Raw genomic sequence first — 17,817 nt, 5'->3', positions numbered from 1 at the left:
AATACAATCAAAATTAAATCAATGGTGGGTAGACTTCAGAGGGCTTTCATTTAATCTACAACAAACATGGTAAATGGTAAATGGACTTGATCTAGAAGACTTATTTTCTAGTCTTCTGTCTACTCAAAGCGCTTTTACACCGCAGGTCACACCTACCCATTCACACACTGATGGTAGAAGTGCTTTTGAAACAGATGAAAAAGAAACTCTGCCTTGGGATGTCGTTTTATTTTAACATGTTAGTGTGCCAACATTTACAAGTGTGAAGCAATATTTTAGCTGCATGCTTAAACACTTTGCAGTAACTTTATACATGTATTTTTTTGTTGCATTAAAAGTTTGTATTGCCACCCAAATATTTGCTAAATGTATCGCTATTGTAGTGCAACAGTAGTGATACAACTAATTGCTAGATTGAAGTTGACTATCAGACAAACAGTCAGCACAGACAGAAAACCATGAGTATAAAGCCAAATGGGCGAATATCCAAAATGCTAGTTCAGTAAGAGCCAACAACCCTGGCTTTGTAGATCAAATCTTTATGTCTGTTACTCAGCTAAACAAGAAAACACAGACAGAAATACATGCTGAAAAGACTCCCACATCTTGTAATTGCACATAACCACCAAACACATTGATCTGTGTAATAAATCATAAAAAAAAATAGCTCATGTGTCAGCATCAGAACTTTGGATTTAAATGACTGCTTTTACAGATAATGGCTTCTGTTGTCAGTGATGCTCATGTTACCTCCTGACAGGATCAATGTTGTTTCTGACCACAGGGGAGTCTTAATAGCTGCAGGGTGGGGGAGATGAGATGATGGTAATTTAACAATAATTAGTCAAACAATCCTTCAAGTTTTAATTTGGTAAAGATAAGGACTGAAAATGATATCATTATCAACCACACTAAGGGACTCTGGTGAATGGAACATGTTTAAATGATTACTGTCTGTATGTTTATTCCTTTAACAGCGACCTTGCTATGTTGTTTGTTCAACCTTGAAGTTTCTCTTTGAACAATAACTCAGCTCATCCCGTTAGCCTGATATATTACTCTGGCACACTACCCTGGCAGCCACCTCAGACAGAGACAGCAATGAAATATATTTAGCTGTAAGGAGAGAGGAACCTGGATGTGGGCTCGTTTACAAGAGACGTTTGAGGACAGCTGTGAGATGTTGGAGAAAGTCCTGCAAACAAATTGTTTAGTCTTATATTTTACTTTTCCTGAAGTGAGAGATGGTGTCTGGTGGAGAGCCTTTTCTGCTTTATCATCACAATATGCTTTTTAGTATTTTGAAGCTGTCAACTAACATCTATCCAGATTTAAAAGCAGATAAGTAGTTAATGGTAAATGGACTTGAGCTTGTATAGCTATTTTCTGGTCTTCTGACTACTCAAAGCATGTTTACACCGCATGTCATACCTACACATATGATTCACGCCCATTCACACACTGATGGCAGAGGCTGCTATGTAAAGTGTTCATCATTATTAACTATTCCTATTCATTCACATTCATACTTCGCCGACGAATCAACTTGGGGTTAAGTGTCTTGCCCAATGACACACCAGACATGTGGCTGCAGGAGCTGGGGATCAAACCCCTGACCTTCCAGTTGAGAGACGACCGACTCCACCACAGAGCCATTAACAACCATCTGATTTAAAAGAGGAAGCACACTGCCCTCTGTTTCTTTCACCTTGCCCATGTGTTGTTTTTTTACTTAAAAAAAGGAAAAATGTGTTGAGAACTGTCCATATCCATATCTTGTGAGGCTGATTACTACTTGCACTGTATCCTAAATGTCAGGGGCATGTTCTGTTTCATAAATATTTCTGCAGGGCACCCCTGGAAAAAGTACAAAATATAGAGTGTTGCTACTGCTGGTGGTTAATGAAGATTAAACATCTACACAGAGAAACATTTACATGCTACTGAATGTGTAGCCTGTTATCAGCTAATCAGCTCAGGATCACCAATTTAATCTACAGAAAAGCACCTGTTCATGTTTGATAAGAATGAGGAAAAAAAGGAAAATGTTATATAATTGTTGTTCAGAGGGTGAGGCTCCTGTGTTCTGTAGCAGGCTGCTGTTTGTCAGTCTGACCAGCAGTAAATAATACAGCGTTGACCTTACTTCCTCATCCAAATGTGATTTACATTACAGAAATGTTTTGCTGTATGAAAACAAGTTCTCCAACAGTCAGATGGTTTGATGCAAAATTAAGGATAAGATAAGATACTAACATTTATCGTTTTCCCTTTTCATCGCACAACAGTAAACAGGAGAAGTGTTTTGAAGAGCAGACACTGCAGCATCTTTGTATTCTGATATGCCATTAATTTAAGCATGATTCAGTAAGCTATAAATGGAATATGTCAATACTTCTTGTGGTTGACACCACAGCCTGGATCTTCAACTACCACACGGGCAGGCTGAGTGGACTGCTGTGTCTCTGAGGTGGTGACGGGCAACACTGGAGTACCTCAAGGAACTGTTCTGGAGCCTTTTCTCTTCACTCTCTTCACATCAGGTTTAACTCTGGTTCCTGCCACCTCCAAAAGTTTTTTCCAACGACTCCTCCATCTTGGGGTGCATCACTGATGACGACGAGGAGGAATACACAGGACTGATAGAGAGCTTCATCACAAAAGCAACCACCTGGAATTCAACATCAGCCATACAAAGGAGGTGGTAGTGGACTACCAGAGGAAGAGGAGGCTCCCTGCCCCAGTCATCATGCAGGGTGAGGAAGTGGAAGAGGTGGACTCATACAAGTACCTTGGGGTCCACATAAACAATGATCTGGACTGGTCTCACAACACTGACGCCCTCTTCAGGAAAGGACAGAGCAGGCTGTTCTTCCTGAGGAGACTCAGATCGTTCAGTGTCCGCAACAGACTCCTGAAGACCTTCTACCAGTCTGTGGTGGCCAGTGCCCTCTTCTTTGCTGTGGTGTTCTGGTGGGGTGGCATCAAGACTGGGGAAGCAAACAGGCTAAACAACCTGGTGAAGATTGCCTGCTCTGCATCATTGCCATCCTGGATAACTCCTCTCACCCTCTCCATGACGAGCTGTGGCAGATGGGCAGCTCCTTTGGCCAACGCCTCATCCCCCCCAGGTCCACAGCTATCAGACTGTATAACAGCAGTGGGACATACAGTCTGTCTTAACATCACCCCCATCATGCCAGACCACGTTATTCATATTATTTACGATTGATATACAGTATATTACATTATTATATTATATTATATTATATTACATTATTATATTATTATATTCTATATATTACACTGTATAACAGAATAGTGTATCTTATTGCACTATTATATTATTATATATATATATTATATACTATTATATTATACCATGTTAGATTATATAATTTATAACTGCACTGTTATTATTATTATAATTATACTGTGATATACTGCTCTTAAACTGCTGTTTACATATCTCGAAACTTTAATCACACAAGTCACTTTAAATCATCACTGGTCACTTTAACTTGCACAAAACTCATAATTGTCCTGTACAGTTCACCTCATTTATCTTCTCTGTATATACCTCCCATTGCTATTTTTATTTGTATTTATCTTACCTATTCTGCAAATTTTGCATTACCTTCTTCTCTGTCTTGCTGCTGCAACGCCCAAATTTCCCCCCTTGGGATCAATAAAGCACTATCCTACCCTATTTAAAGAGATTCAAATGTTCTGTATGATGCACATTTCTGCACATGCAAGGTTGTTAGCATACTATGCTTTACTTTAGCAGGACACCATCACAGTTTGTTTCTCTGTTGAATGCAAAATCTAAAGATGGTCACATCTGATTGGCTGAAATGTTTGACAAGCACCATGAGCACATTTCTTCACTGCAGGATAGGACATTTCATATTATAGCAATGCATATTATAGCAATGCCATAGACAAGCTCTTCATGGTGTAATGTATGAAGCTGCATCTGTAGTGAGGCAGAACTTGAGACATCTTTCCTGCAAATACTTCTGCACTTCATCTTTGCTGAGCCGCAGAATTGGATTTATTTCATGCACTCACTGAAACTGTTAAATACATTTAGCTCCTTCAATTCAATCTGTGAGAGAGCTGCTGTCTCCTTGTTCTTCTGAAAAACTGAACACAGTCCAACTGCAATGAAACGGAGCTCTCTCTCTCTCTCTCCCAGAGCTCCAGCTGCTTAAATCATGGTACAGTGCAGTATGAGGAAGGTTTGTGTAAATTAAGGAATATTTATTCAGAGGTTTGAAGCGATCAAAGGTAATAAAGATGGAAAGCATAAGCAGAGAATACTGCAGAAAAAGCTAAAAACTGTGAAGTTTTTGCAACGTAAGGAAATCTCTTGACTCTTTATGGTTGCTAAATAGTTCATAACACCCAGAAACACATGACCTCAAAGTTTCCACTGAAAGGCATGCTGATTGGAAAATACTTATAATTTGATCTTTTGACAACACCGCTGAAAACATTAAAAAGACACATTAGTCTATAATTTCCTTCATAGGAAGCGTTTCTTCTGCTTCAAACCTTGAAATCCATTAACTCTTGGTCACTAATGCAAAGAAATTGAAAGGAATTATAGTCCTTACTTGTTATAGGTCGATCCTTGGCTTCAATTCCAGGTGTCCTTCTAATTTAAGGGGTTTAGTTGGCAAACAGTTTGAAGATAAGTTAATTGAAGTCCAGCTAGTAGATAAAGACAAGCGGCAGATAGTGGACAGAGAAGCATGGATAGAAGACTCCAATTGATTGACCTGATGATAAATGTGCTCACAATTACAAGTCAAGGCAGGTGGTAGTAAACAAAAGAGAGGGAGGCAGAAGGGACAAGACAGAAATGTGAAGGGGGGAGGAGGATCACACGGCTATTATGAGCACTTTATTTTCAATTAAGGGCCTCCTGCATCTACTTTTTGATGATGCAGGGACTTCTTGGACTGGAAATTGATTGGTTCGCAAACGTCTGCAACTTTGCACCATTTAACGGAAGATGCTCTTTGAACGTGCAGCAAAAAAATGAGAAAATTACATATTTTTATTTGCAGGGAAGGAGCAGAAGAAAGACGAGTTTGGTTTTAAATAAATAAGAGGTGGAAAACATCTAAGTGATGTGCAGGTTCTTATGTTTAAAGATAAGTATGGTATAAAGATTCACGTGTTGAGAGGAGTGGATATTTATGTATATTCTTATCTTCTGTAGTGATTGCTATTTATTCTGTATGTCAGCCTGCATTTTAAAATCCAAATGCACAGACTATCCATCAGCACCAACATGTTTAACAAGTAGGGAGCTGGCATTATGCAATAGTTATAGAATCAGAGTGCAGTACTTGATAGAAACAATACTGAGACAGGAGACAGATTCAAACATTCTGAGGCTCATGACAAATATGTAGCTACTAAATGACAAACATTATTATGACACAACATGTTTGACTTCTCTTTTCTTTTTGTTTGTTCATAGTTGTTATTGTTCTTAATTGTTATTCTTAGTCATTATCATCACTCTGCGTGTCTATGTGTGCTTTACTGCTTGTTTTTATGCATCTATGTCGCTGCTTATCTTGTGTCTGTTTTACAGTGTCGTTGTAACGTTTGTCATTTCCTAAAAGCTTAACCAGGGACAAGGACTGCAAATGATTCATGGCTAGAAGTCCTTTATACATGGCACATTTAAGATGTAACAATGCCTACATGTATTGTCCCTGACAAGTAAAACAATTAATTAAATAAATAAATACGTGTCATACTTGTCTATTTGAGAATTATTATGCCAGATGATCACAAAGGTTGCGGGCCCTTTAAACCTGGAAGGTAAAGTATCATGTCCATGATTCACAGCTCTGATAGGTGTGTGTCCAAGTGTTTCCAATGTTCTGTAGTTTTTGTTGCCTACATGCCTTAAAAACGTTTTACTCTTAACTCTGTTAAGGAACTTAAGCAATCATTTCTGTGCATTCACCTCTGCTGAGTGTATGTCTTCAAACCTGAATAAATGGAAACCCCCGTGTGGCTGTGCAGGTCTTTTTAACACATCATGAAGTCTGGAGTATAAGAAGCTCTCCAGTACACTGTTACACCTCTGATCGATCTGCCAAGAAATCCACTTTACACTTTCATCTGATCCGTTCTGATCGTGAAAGGCTTTTAAATCATGAGAGGAAGTCAGCATAACTAAAGAGGGTGTAAAGGAAGACTGAGGGGGAGAAAGCATCATATCACATGCTGATGGACTGAAAGGTGTGTAAAGGTGCTGGGAAAAGGTGAAGATAATAATCCACTATTTTACACAAAATCCACCAGAAATGAGTTCAGAATAATGTTCTATATTTGAGTAGTCTGCACTGAAGCCAGTAAACTTAACTCTTAACTCAGTTAAACCAACAGGATAAATATATATATATATATATATATATATATATTTATATATATATATCTATATATTTACATATTGGCTGACCTGAGTTTAAATTAGATGTATCATTTTGGTGATCTGTATATCTGCCTGAGTATCATTTAAATGAAGTCTATAAATACAAAGAAAAAAGGTTACATCATTATTTAGTTTATTTTCCAAAAAACATTGACATTAAACTACAAAATGTCCTGCCTGGTATTTTATTTTATTTCGATTTTTTCTTTTTTAAAGGAATAGCGACCCTAAAACAAACTATTCATCAGTCAGCTTCTAACCCTGAGCAACAGGGTGCCCAATGTATCTGTTACTTTAAGATCCTTTTCACAGACAGACAGATTGAATGATTGAAGGCAACACTTTAAGTTATTTTGTTCAAAATCTCATGAGACATTTATGCTCTTTAACTGCTTAATGCTACAATATGTTCACAAGCTAGTAGCTAACCTTGCCCATCTAGAGCCTTTGTAAACAGAAGTATCAGTAAAAAACAGATCTAAACTTGTTTCTGTTGCGGGTTCATTTGAGCATTCATGATTGATAAGCAGAACAATTGTTGTAATCATTATGATAAGCTTAGTTTACTTCTGGTCTGCCAGGACTGTCAAATATTAATAAAAAGTGAATACAGTGTAGCTTAGCATCAAGAGGACCCTAACAAGATACGGATGTTTTAACATTAAGTCATATTTGTACCTTTACATTTCCCATAATCACCTGGGAACAATGAGTGTTTTAAAACATTTTCTACACTTAGAAAGGCTGAAGAGCCCAAAGTTAATGTGTAATGAAACGACTCAACGAAAATCTTAAAGTTACAGTTTCCTTTTATTGGTAACAGCAAGCTGAGTAAGAGACATTTTGACAAGATGAATGAAAATGGGTGTAAGAAAGATGTTGAGAGGTACTTTGCCTTGTGGCCATTTCTTTACATTTACACAAACCTGCCAAATATCAGACAATGTCTCTTCATGAACAGAATTCATACACGTCTTTTTTTTTTTTTTTTTTTAAGTTATTAAGAGAACATTTATTCAACTCAGTTTCTCAGTGTGGACTTGTCTATCTTGTGGATGATTTTAAAAGCACTATGTTTATTCCAAAACTCGTCATGAAAATACAGTTACACACCTAACTAATGAGATGTTGTTTAAAACCGTTCAATAGAAAAGTTCAGAATGATTATATGGTGGCTTCCAACCTCCCCCCCTCCATCTCTTATTGTAGCCAGAAAATATTTGTTTTCTTTATCGTGACACCTGTTCATATAAAGGCTTCTAAATCTGTTCATCAACGGCTCTTCAAATACGCACACACAGAAAACACTAAAATAGTGAACAGATATTAATGAAGGTGAATTAGCCTCTAATGCTAAAATAATAAACTGCTTCACTGTGGAATGGAATAAAGAAGGATTGATCATCTGGGTTTTTAAAATTAACATCCTTATAAATATAGAAAACATTATGTGGAATGCATTATTTGAACCTAAGGAGAATTCCTGTAAATGTGGAGCACAAGCAGCAACTCAATGTTTCACAAGTAGCCTTGCTGGTGAAGAATTTCCATCAGGAAATTGCATTTTAAATTCCTCCAGTAACCCTATAAAAACCTGAAATTATATTATGAGCCGTGGTTGAGGATGAACACAGGTCCGTAGCCAGATCAGAACAGTTTGATCATGCTCTCTCTGGACTTGCCGACTCCGACCCACTTCACTGAGATGAGAAAGAAAAAACACAGACAAGAGGTGAGCGACAGGTTTGGCCAAGTGAACAACAGTTTGGCAGCAGTCTCTTTGTTAATGTAGAGTGCTTCTTTACAGACCTGGCACCTGCAGGAAGTTCTCAATGAAGCGAATGTAACTCTGTGCCTGTGACGGCAGATCCTCGAAGCTCCGGGCGTCCTCTGTGCTGCAGCACCAGCCGGGCAACGTCTCGTATTCCACTGACACCCGCGTCAACACATCCATGTTTGCTACAACAGAGAAACATGAAGGTTGAGTGAGAAATGGTTTTGTTTTGGGTTAAATTCATTAATTCTACAAGAGGCTGGGGACAAAACAATATGCTGCACAACTTTCTACCCGTTCAGGTCTGTATGCAGAAATCACATTTTTTAAAACAGGTTTTGTTCCATGCTTCTATGCGTGCGACTTAAACGATGAAAGTAATGGGCAAGTCAGTTAACATGCAGGTCGAGTGCAGCTGCTGTGTAATCTGAGGCGGAACTAGAGGGAGAGGCTGTTTTATCATCATCTGCTTCATTAGCTTAACAATTCAATTAGCTTCATTTAGCGATACAAGCATTAAATTACTGAAGATAAATGGACCTTGAGACTGCAGAAAAAAATAGACTATTATAAAACTCAGAGCTGTAGCATTTCCTGCAAGTAAAAGCTGACCTACGTGAAATAAGACCTCGGAGACCATTCAAGGTTTTTTCATTTTTTTCCCGGAACCAAATTTCTAAGTAGCTGCACTGAAACAAAGATCCTCTCTCCTGTGTTTTCTGTCATTAACATTTCACACATTAAAACGTTGTGGAGGAATGCATGGCTCTAAAACATCTGTGTTTCTCAGCAAAGATCAGGAAATCAAAGTTACATGTGAGCTATCGTTAACTTTGGTTGATACGATACGTTTTTAGTACATCTACAAAGTGGCCTCATCCTATTAACCAGTGTGACCAATATACCAGTATAACATGCTGAGACATGCAACGTCATGACCGTCAGTGCAGCCACCATCATACACTGATCAACTTCACACGATTGAAAATTCATCATAACTTAATTGTGTATTGGAAGCAGCTGCTCCTCTACTCAAAGTTTGCCGGGATACAAAGCGATGCACACAATTATTACATTATGTATTCAAAGGGCTTGGTATACTATACTATATACGACTCGAGTCACATGACTTGACTCGAGTCAGACTCAAGTCGCAAATTTGAGGACTTGAGACTTGCTTGACTGACAGTGAGATAAGACTTGACTTAGACTTGAGACAGATGATTTGAGACTTGATTTAGACGACTTGAAATGATTTTACTTTTAAGTTTTTTTGGGGGTTTTTTTGGGGTGGGGGGGGGGCATCATAAGTGCAATGCGGAGGAGCGCACGCAGCATACCAGCAGCAGAGGCTAGGTCAATGCAACAGGCACTCGGGGCGCGATCACACTGGCAATCTGTACCGTGCCTATAAGCACGCTTCACCCCTGAAGTCCATTTCGTTTGACCAGTGTGATCGCTCTACCTGGCACACTTCAGAGAGGTGTGCTTCGGCACGTTACAATTCATGCATGAGCGCAGGCCTTCATGATGGGGAAATCCGGGAGTGTTCTGTCTGTATCTGTCTAAAATGACTAAAAAAAGCCACAATCTAGCTTTCATGTTCTCCGTGTTGTTCTCTGTTGTGCGGACGCGGACCTGCGCATCATTTCTTATTTTTATTTATGGCTGTATCTGATTAAAATGACTCAAAACAAGACACAAAGTCAGTACTGTAGCTGTCATGTTCTCTGTGCTGTTCTCAGATGTGCAGACCTTTTCCTTAACCTTTTCTTAACTGCTTCGAATTTCTGTTTTACCTGGTCGCACCTCCTGACAACATTAGTTGTAATGACAGGAAAAATGCTGAATAAATTGTTATTATTATTATAATCTCTGAAATTGTAGTACAAGAAACAGAAGGGTATCAAGTGTACCACATTATTAAGCTAATATTAATAAGAACAACTTAAAGATGACCGCTGTCTTTACTGACGTCATGACTTGACTTGCTTGATTCTCACCGCAGTGACTTGCGACTTGCTTGAGACTTGAAGGTTGAGACTTGAGACTTGCTTGTGACTTGTACATGTGTGACTTACTCCTGTCTGCTGTTAAGTAAATATACTTTGTTGAGTGCTGGTTTGATTGAACAGATTCCTTAATAGCAAGTGGCCAGAGGAGGGTAGTGCGCCTCTGGGTAAATTGGTTGCGGGCTGTGAGTCTGTACTTCACAAATATTATGGTAACCCTAGGCTGAGAGCTGAACTTTGCAAACGCCACCTGGCAACAATAGATGTAGAAAGGGCTACACTACTGCACGTGGACTTTGTTTAACGCAATAGAAATGGTCACTGCCTCTTTGAGTACCTACACATGTGAAATGTATTTTTCAACTTTCAGTGATGAAATCAATCACATTAACATTACTAAGTGTTTCTGTAATGTGCAGACATCTTTCCAACATCTCAGTGTAGTAAAACCTACCAGGGAAGCTTGGCAGAGGTTTTCCATCAACCTTGTAGGACACGCCCACTTTAATCTCAGACAGAGTGTCCAAAATGTCCAGCTTCGTCAGGGCGATTCTGTTCAAACAAAAGTCTCTGGTCACTTTTAGAGGTAAGCCTATTATAATCAAAGTGTTTCTTAAAACCAGACGATGATATTCTGAAATGTGATGGTTCCTTACGCAGAGAAGCCGTTGACCATGTGGGCGTATCTGACCAGAATCAGATCGAGCCAACCACAGCGCCTCCTCCTGCCTGTCGTCACGCCAAACTCTCTCCCCCTGGTCTGTAACAAATCCCCAGTCTCCTGAAAAACGACAAACAAGAACAAGTGCACACTGTCAGCTGGGAAACTGGTATGAACAATATTAGCATTTTAATTAAATCATGCAGATAATTCAACAACTTTAAGATATATTGGTTGTGGTTTGGCCTTCTTTTGATGGCTTTATTTATGATGGGATAGTGAGCTAAAATCATTTTCTTTTCGAGAATCATCCTGTGGAAGAAGCTTTCCAGCACAACCAATCCTCTGCTGTCACCACTGAGCAGCTGTGGGTAAACTGTGTTAAGCCTGGCACACTTTTTTCCTCAAAAAGATTTCTTCGGCTGTATCGACATTTACGAACTAAGGTACACGTGTCCACAACTCGGCCTTCCGAAACTTCAAGACTGAAGCTCACCAAAACAACACCTCAAAAACTGATGATGTCACAGAGGCATGTTGACAGGTGAGACTGGGAAATTCAACTACTCTGCCTTTTTGTTCAATGCAGTCTCACCTACATTGTCTTGATATTGGAAACAGCTGGATACAGACTGAGAACGTTTTAATACTGATGCTAATAAAGTGCGCTAACATTTAAAAGGAGAAAGATGATTCACTCAATGTCTCTGCAACACCTCTTACATCCTCAAACACCATACATATTATTCAGAATATATTGTTCCACATTTCAATTAAAAAGAATATTTCTATCATAATGAGTTTAACTTTCAAATTGAGGAGAAACTTGAATGCATAGGCAACCTTTAAACCAGATCACTGATCAAAATCACAAACATTTCTGTCAGAAATAACTTCAGTATCTAAAAACAGTCACTTGGTTTGATCAGCATTTTTTCCCCCTAAATGTTGGAACAATGACTCAAACATTTCCATGGCTACCATGTTAAACCATCCTGTCTGCTGAAAGTGTGTTAATCTGACAATAACACATCTCTGCCGACCAGGCGGACTGTGCTGGCTCTAAAACAAAGATCTGCTGCTGAGCACCCGGGAAGTCGATGTGATGAATTGAATCCTTTGATCACAACATCGACCACTTCTCATCTTGATTACAATGATCTGTAATAACACTATCAAATAAAAAGTATTAAAAAAACAATGATCTGTAATTAGCAGCTTCTCCGTCAACACGTTCAAAAGGCACACTGTATTCATGTTTGTCTTTACTCACGTTGTCCTGCTCTGTTGGGAAAGCACCCACACCCACCCTGGTGGTGTATGCTTTAACGACACCGTATACTCGGCCGACGTGTGATGGAGGCACGCCAAGACCGGTGCACACACCTCCCACGGTGCAGTTGGAGGATGTGACGAAAGGATATGTCCCTGGACAGAAAAAAAAATATCAGTTACTACGATGAAGAAAAACTCAACACCCAACTCTGTTTCAATTATAAAGCCACAAAGCCTGTGTTGCTCACCAAAGTCAATGTCCAGCAGAGCAGCATTGGCTCCCTCCACCAGGATTTTCTTACTGGGTCCAGTAAGAGCTTTGTGCATGAAGTACACCCCGTCAGTCACCAGAGGACGCATCCTCTCTGCGAAGCCCTGAAAACAGTGACACCCAACAAACTATAAGACAACCTCCAGACGTGCTGTTTGAATCTACAACTTAATGTTTACTAGAATAATGTAAACACTGCAAACTAATCAGTAATAAATATCAGGTACAACTCTTATCAGTCTTGTGTTTTAATACACGTGAGAACCACTTTAGACCATTGTGATGTGCAACTACTGAATAAATCATCCAGATCCGTGGTTCTCAACTGGTCTAGCCTCAGGACCCACCACCAACTCCTTAATGAGAAATGGCGACCCAAATTACAGATATTTTTAACCAATGAGATGCATTTAAAGAACAATAGTGCAGTTAGGACCTCAAACAGTAACAGAACAAATGTTTGAAAAAAACTTCATAGACTTTTGGACACAACTTATTTCTGGGCACACATTTCACGACCCACTGAAAACGACTCCACGACCCAATTTTTGGTCCCGACCCACCAGTTGAGAACCACTGATCTAGATAATATATGTTCCTAAAACACTATGAATAAACCAAAATGTTTATCTGAATAGTAACCTACCTAGAAAATGTAAGAGCCTAATATGGCAGACTTTGTAAATTGCCATAGAATCAAAGCAAAAACATTGCTTTGATATAAATGATGACTATTCTACTCAGATGAGTTTCCCCTCTGGGAATTTTTCTGATGTAAAAATTCCTAAAGGTGGTGACAATGAGCCAGCTTGAAGAACACCAAAAAAAACTTCCGTTACCATCTTTTTAATCATTTACACCAGTACATTACTTTCCTGCAGTCACGTGTTGTTTGGTCTCTGTTCTGTAAATCAATGTAAAGAAACTGAGTTCATGCGCATGTGTCAGTGTCTCCATGAGAAACGGTTCTCACCTTCAGCTGCTCCAGCTCACTGTCAGTGTCAACATTCAGGTTTGAATACATCGTCAGGAAATGCTCCGCTAACATTCGAAACCTGTGAGGGGACAGAGTTTGTTCATTTATGTGTGCACAGCTCTGTATGCAAATATCACCAACAGGATTTCACGTTCCAGCGTGATACAGTACACAGGACAGACGAGCCACTGAAATGTTTCCATGAAAGCAGGACGTCAGCAGTTTCCACATGTTTACCACAGCTGTACGTCTCCATCTGGTGGCAGGCCAAAATACAGAACCTACAATTATAAAACTAATGTGGAAACCCCGTGTGGATATAATGTCTTCTATAAAATGCAATGCTCAGACATTTGTAGGATTAATATTCCTTAAAGGTGTGTTTTCAAACATTAACTTGAATCATTTAGAAATAAAAACATGTCCACCCTTTAACAGAGTAAGACATTAAATGGTCCCCGGACTAAAAGATTCATCATCACTCTTCATAATTTATAATCTTAAGATCACTGGTGTTCTTAGAAAGTGTGAAGATGGCAAAAAAGATATGATAAAATAACTCACTTCTCCTCAAACACCTTGAAGTCTGAGACGAGGTCACAGACGCGCAGACCGTTGCGAGCAGCTTTAGAGGAGTAGGCAGGACCGATACCCTTCTTGGTGGTTCCCAAACTGGAGAACAAATGAAATTACAGCATTAATAACCATAAAACAATTAATTTAATGGAAAATGACCACTCCAACTTCAGAAAAGTACACATTATGATATCCACCACAGCAGAGTAAAGATTTAAGACAATACTTTATCTTATAAGATTTACTTTTTCCCTTCTTGTTGCTGCCGCTGCTGCTCCTGTATGCCATCGACAGCCTGGTGGAAGTTAAACACTAGAGGTAGATAGAGAAGGAAGTCAGTAAGAGAATATTTTAAATATATATTCAAAAATGTATAAAGAGAACATATTAACTCACCAATGTGGGCACGATCAGAAATCTTTAATCTCTCCTCCCAGCCTTGTAGTCCTGCACACAGAACAACAGATCACACATTAACATGATGGCTATACAACAAATACATATACTGATTACTTCATCTATTTAACGGGTTGGAGTCCATTCTGAAGACTTGTAGTTTTACTGTGTATTGGGGAAACAACTACAGGTGTGTTAAGTATACTAACACCCAATGTGTTTCCTTATATCACTAAATAACAACCATTTATTAAATTCTCTACCATTGCAAATTAAACACACCTCATATGTTTGACATTCTTTTCTAATCGGAGCATTGTAGTAAGAACAAAAGCAGCCGTAACAGTGTGATAGAGAGCAAACATGTGTACAATACCAGGAACCTGACATTAAAGCAAAGGCTACCATTAGTCTCATTTTCACAACCGTCTTCAGTGGAAAAAAAAGGCCTATTTAGTGACACTGATTTCTAATCAAGACAAAATGCTGACACCACAGTATCACCCAAATATATAAAACTTTACCTTTGCCTTTCTGCAGGTTCTTCTCAGCCTCCTCAAACAGACCAGGCAGGTGAATCACCACACCATTTCCTGAAATGCAAAACAACACTTTAATAGCCATCGTAAGAAATAACTTGATGCATTAGACGATTTTTATGAGTAACAGACTGGAAATATTTCCCTTCAGGTTTTATTTAGACCACAGGCTAGCTGTCATGTTCATTTAACAAGAGTCACGTTAATGTTTCCTGGAACCACTTGTCGTGTTTCATAGTACTGAAATAGCTTCTTAAAAGAGGAAATGGTTTAGTGGGGGAAACAATCTCAAACAGTGCACAAAGCATCACTGTTATATTTGCTTTAACGTATTATTTTTTGCCTTTGCTTTAGTTAAACCTTTTGTTACCATTTATGTAAATATTTACAGTCCGTAAGTTCTAATAATGTATTGACACATGCTTCGACCTAGCTCAAACTAATGCAGCTGTTCCATGAGACGTCCCTCTATGACGGCAATTCTGTTTGAGTTTTGATCGATATGATTAAGATAGATAACGGTTGAACTTTGCAGCTTGTAGAGGTTTAACATAAGGCATACTGAGCCAATACGCTACAGAAACCTTGAATTTTTACAAATACAGTTTCAAAAAGGTGGCATTTAGTTCAGGCCAAAATGAGTTTTAGCAGAGTGTACATAATATACGAAAAACAAACTGCTTTGGTCAAACTCCAACATTTCCTTACTACCCTGAAACTGATAAGGCCGTCTGCTGTGTCTTTGATGTCGGTCATACATAGAAGACTGATTGTTTTATTGTGACCGCTATCTTCCCGCCAACTTCGAAGCCTGACAATAATAATAACAACAGAAGGATGGATGGTTAGGTACCAATGAAGGAGACAGCCTTCTTGTTGAGCACTCCGCTGGGCAGCAGGTGGAAATCATACTCCACTGAATCCACAACCACAGTGTGACCTGCATTGTTTCCTCCCTGCAAACAAAACAACACACTGTAGGAAGCAGGCAGTTTTATGATGACACAACACTCAGAAACTATCTACTTCTCTGTCCGTGTTTCAGGGACACACTGTTAAGCCTCTGTAATAACGCTGGGATAATTACATTCCTGTTAAATGTCACAGTGTTGACTGCAGAGGCGGCGGAACAGCTGGCTAACAGCGGGCGGTGTGTGCCTTACATAACGCTGCATTCATGGGGAAAAGGTTTCAAGTATGTGGAGGTCATGTGGAGGATACAGCACCAACCCTAACCCATAACCCATAACGTGAGAAACAGGTTAGCAATGTTTACTAGCATTAACTTAGCACTTCCACATCCGGGGGGTCAGACAAGGTTGCTGACGTCAGGACCCAGGTCATGAATATCTACTACCATTAAACGCGTCCAACAACCTGGTGTTATACACTTAGCGGGCGCTTTAATAACAACGACACCGTAACTACATGTTAGTCTGGATGTTAACTGAGAGGTAAAATCGACAGTAGAGAAACGTACCTGACACCTGCATACAATATCCGCATCCATAGCCAGCAAGTCCACAACTTTTCCTTTGCCCTCGTCGCCCCACTGCGCCCCGAGCACGACGGTCACTTTGTTCTGAGGCTCCTTCGGGACCCGGAGGTGAGACACCTGCGAGGCGCTCTCCCGAGGCCGCTTCACGACCGGCTCCCCGTTCAAGGAGACGGTCTCCCGTCCGTTCACGTTAGCCATGGTGCTGCTGTCGGATGCCATGCTGCTGCCCTCCTTCTGCAAACCGGAATATCGTTTTACCGCGTTTCTCTGCGTCACGGGAAGTGCAGGTGCAAAGCTTCGCCACAAGGTGGAGGTCTTCCTTCTTATGTCTTTATGCTATTCTTAAAAAAAAAAGAAGGAATAACTTTAGATTAGAGAGAAATGTAAAAGCTTTAATACTGGTGTGTTTAATGTATGGTTGTTTTTAATGTATTAAGTCATCTTATATTTAACAAATGTGCTCTCAGTAATGTCAAAAAGGGTAATTATTGAAATTCAGAAATTAACAGGCTAGAAAAACTAGAAAAACATGTCTTAATATATTCTAGTGTATTGAGTACTATTTGTTAATATAATCCCAAATACTTTACTAAAATTAACGTATTAATTATATTCATTATTATTCAAGTTTCCCACTTTTTTATTTTATTATTATTTTACAGCTTCATGGTTGTTTTAGTCCTCCTTTAAAGGCTTTTAAAGACTTACAATCCAATCCTGTGTAGAGACAAAGGGGATGATTGTAAATAAAATACAAATTAGAATAAGATTGGCTAATGAGTACTATACATACAATACATTTGATTCTGGTTAATACCTAATATACTGTACATGATGAGCTTTAACATGTCAATTTGCTCCTTCCATAATCAAATCAAATCCATACTCATCAAAACCATATTTTACCTAAACAAATATCACTGTATGTGAAATAGTTAAGTTCTGTACAAGTTGTTTTACACTCAGCTCTGACCATTGGGCCCTGTCACACTCCACAAACACAGTTGCATAGGTTATATTTGAGGCTGTAAGGTTACTAGGACTATCATAGATTCACACACATAGCGTCTTTACTTAAAACGTTTTAGGTTTTAATATCCAAATGATTCAGCCGGGCCAATAGTAGGGGGCTAACTGAAACCGTGTTGACATTTAAAATGAACTGGGCCCTATATAAAAGGGCATGTCTCAAATATTTCACGAGTAACTTCTCACTGACCTCTCAGACCAAATGTAATGTAATTTATTTTCCCTGCTGTTTGATGATTAATAAGTGTGCTAAAAGTTTAAAGCTTGTAAGCTTCATGTTTCTGTGATCACCACCATGTGACCAGCAGAGGGCGTTTTCTAGTCACGGTTTGTCAATTTAGCTC

General features: G+C 39.1%; 1 protein-coding gene across 1 annotated transcript; it reads right to left on the bottom strand.

The window, feature by feature from the left end:
• Positions 1-7,257: 7,257 nt before the first annotated feature.
• On the bottom strand, positions 7,258-16,713 carry adssl (adenylosuccinate synthase, like). The gene is made up of 13 exons (XM_061055652.1): positions 16,427-16,713; positions 15,800-15,902; positions 14,932-15,000; positions 14,408-14,458; positions 14,257-14,323; positions 14,000-14,107; positions 13,433-13,514; positions 12,437-12,563; positions 12,187-12,341; positions 10,909-11,033; positions 10,707-10,804; positions 8,276-8,425; positions 7,258-8,166 (listed from the first exon to the last, which is right to left on the bottom strand). The coding sequence occupies exons 1-13, from the start codon at positions 16,661-16,663 to the stop codon at positions 8,114-8,116; spliced, it is 1,425 nt and encodes a 474-aa protein (XP_060911635.1). The 5' UTR covers positions 16,664-16,713; the 3' UTR covers positions 7,258-8,113.
• Positions 16,714-17,817: the final 1,104 nt, after the last annotated feature.

Source organism: Labrus mixtus, chromosome 14 (genome assembly GCF_963584025.1).
Source record: "Labrus mixtus chromosome 14, fLabMix1.1, whole genome shotgun sequence".
Classification (NCBI taxonomy): Eukaryota; Metazoa; Chordata; class Actinopteri; order Labriformes; family Labridae; genus Labrus; species Labrus mixtus.
The sequence above is the reverse complement of the archived record's forward strand: the minus strand, read 5'-3'. Positions and strand labels throughout refer to the sequence as shown.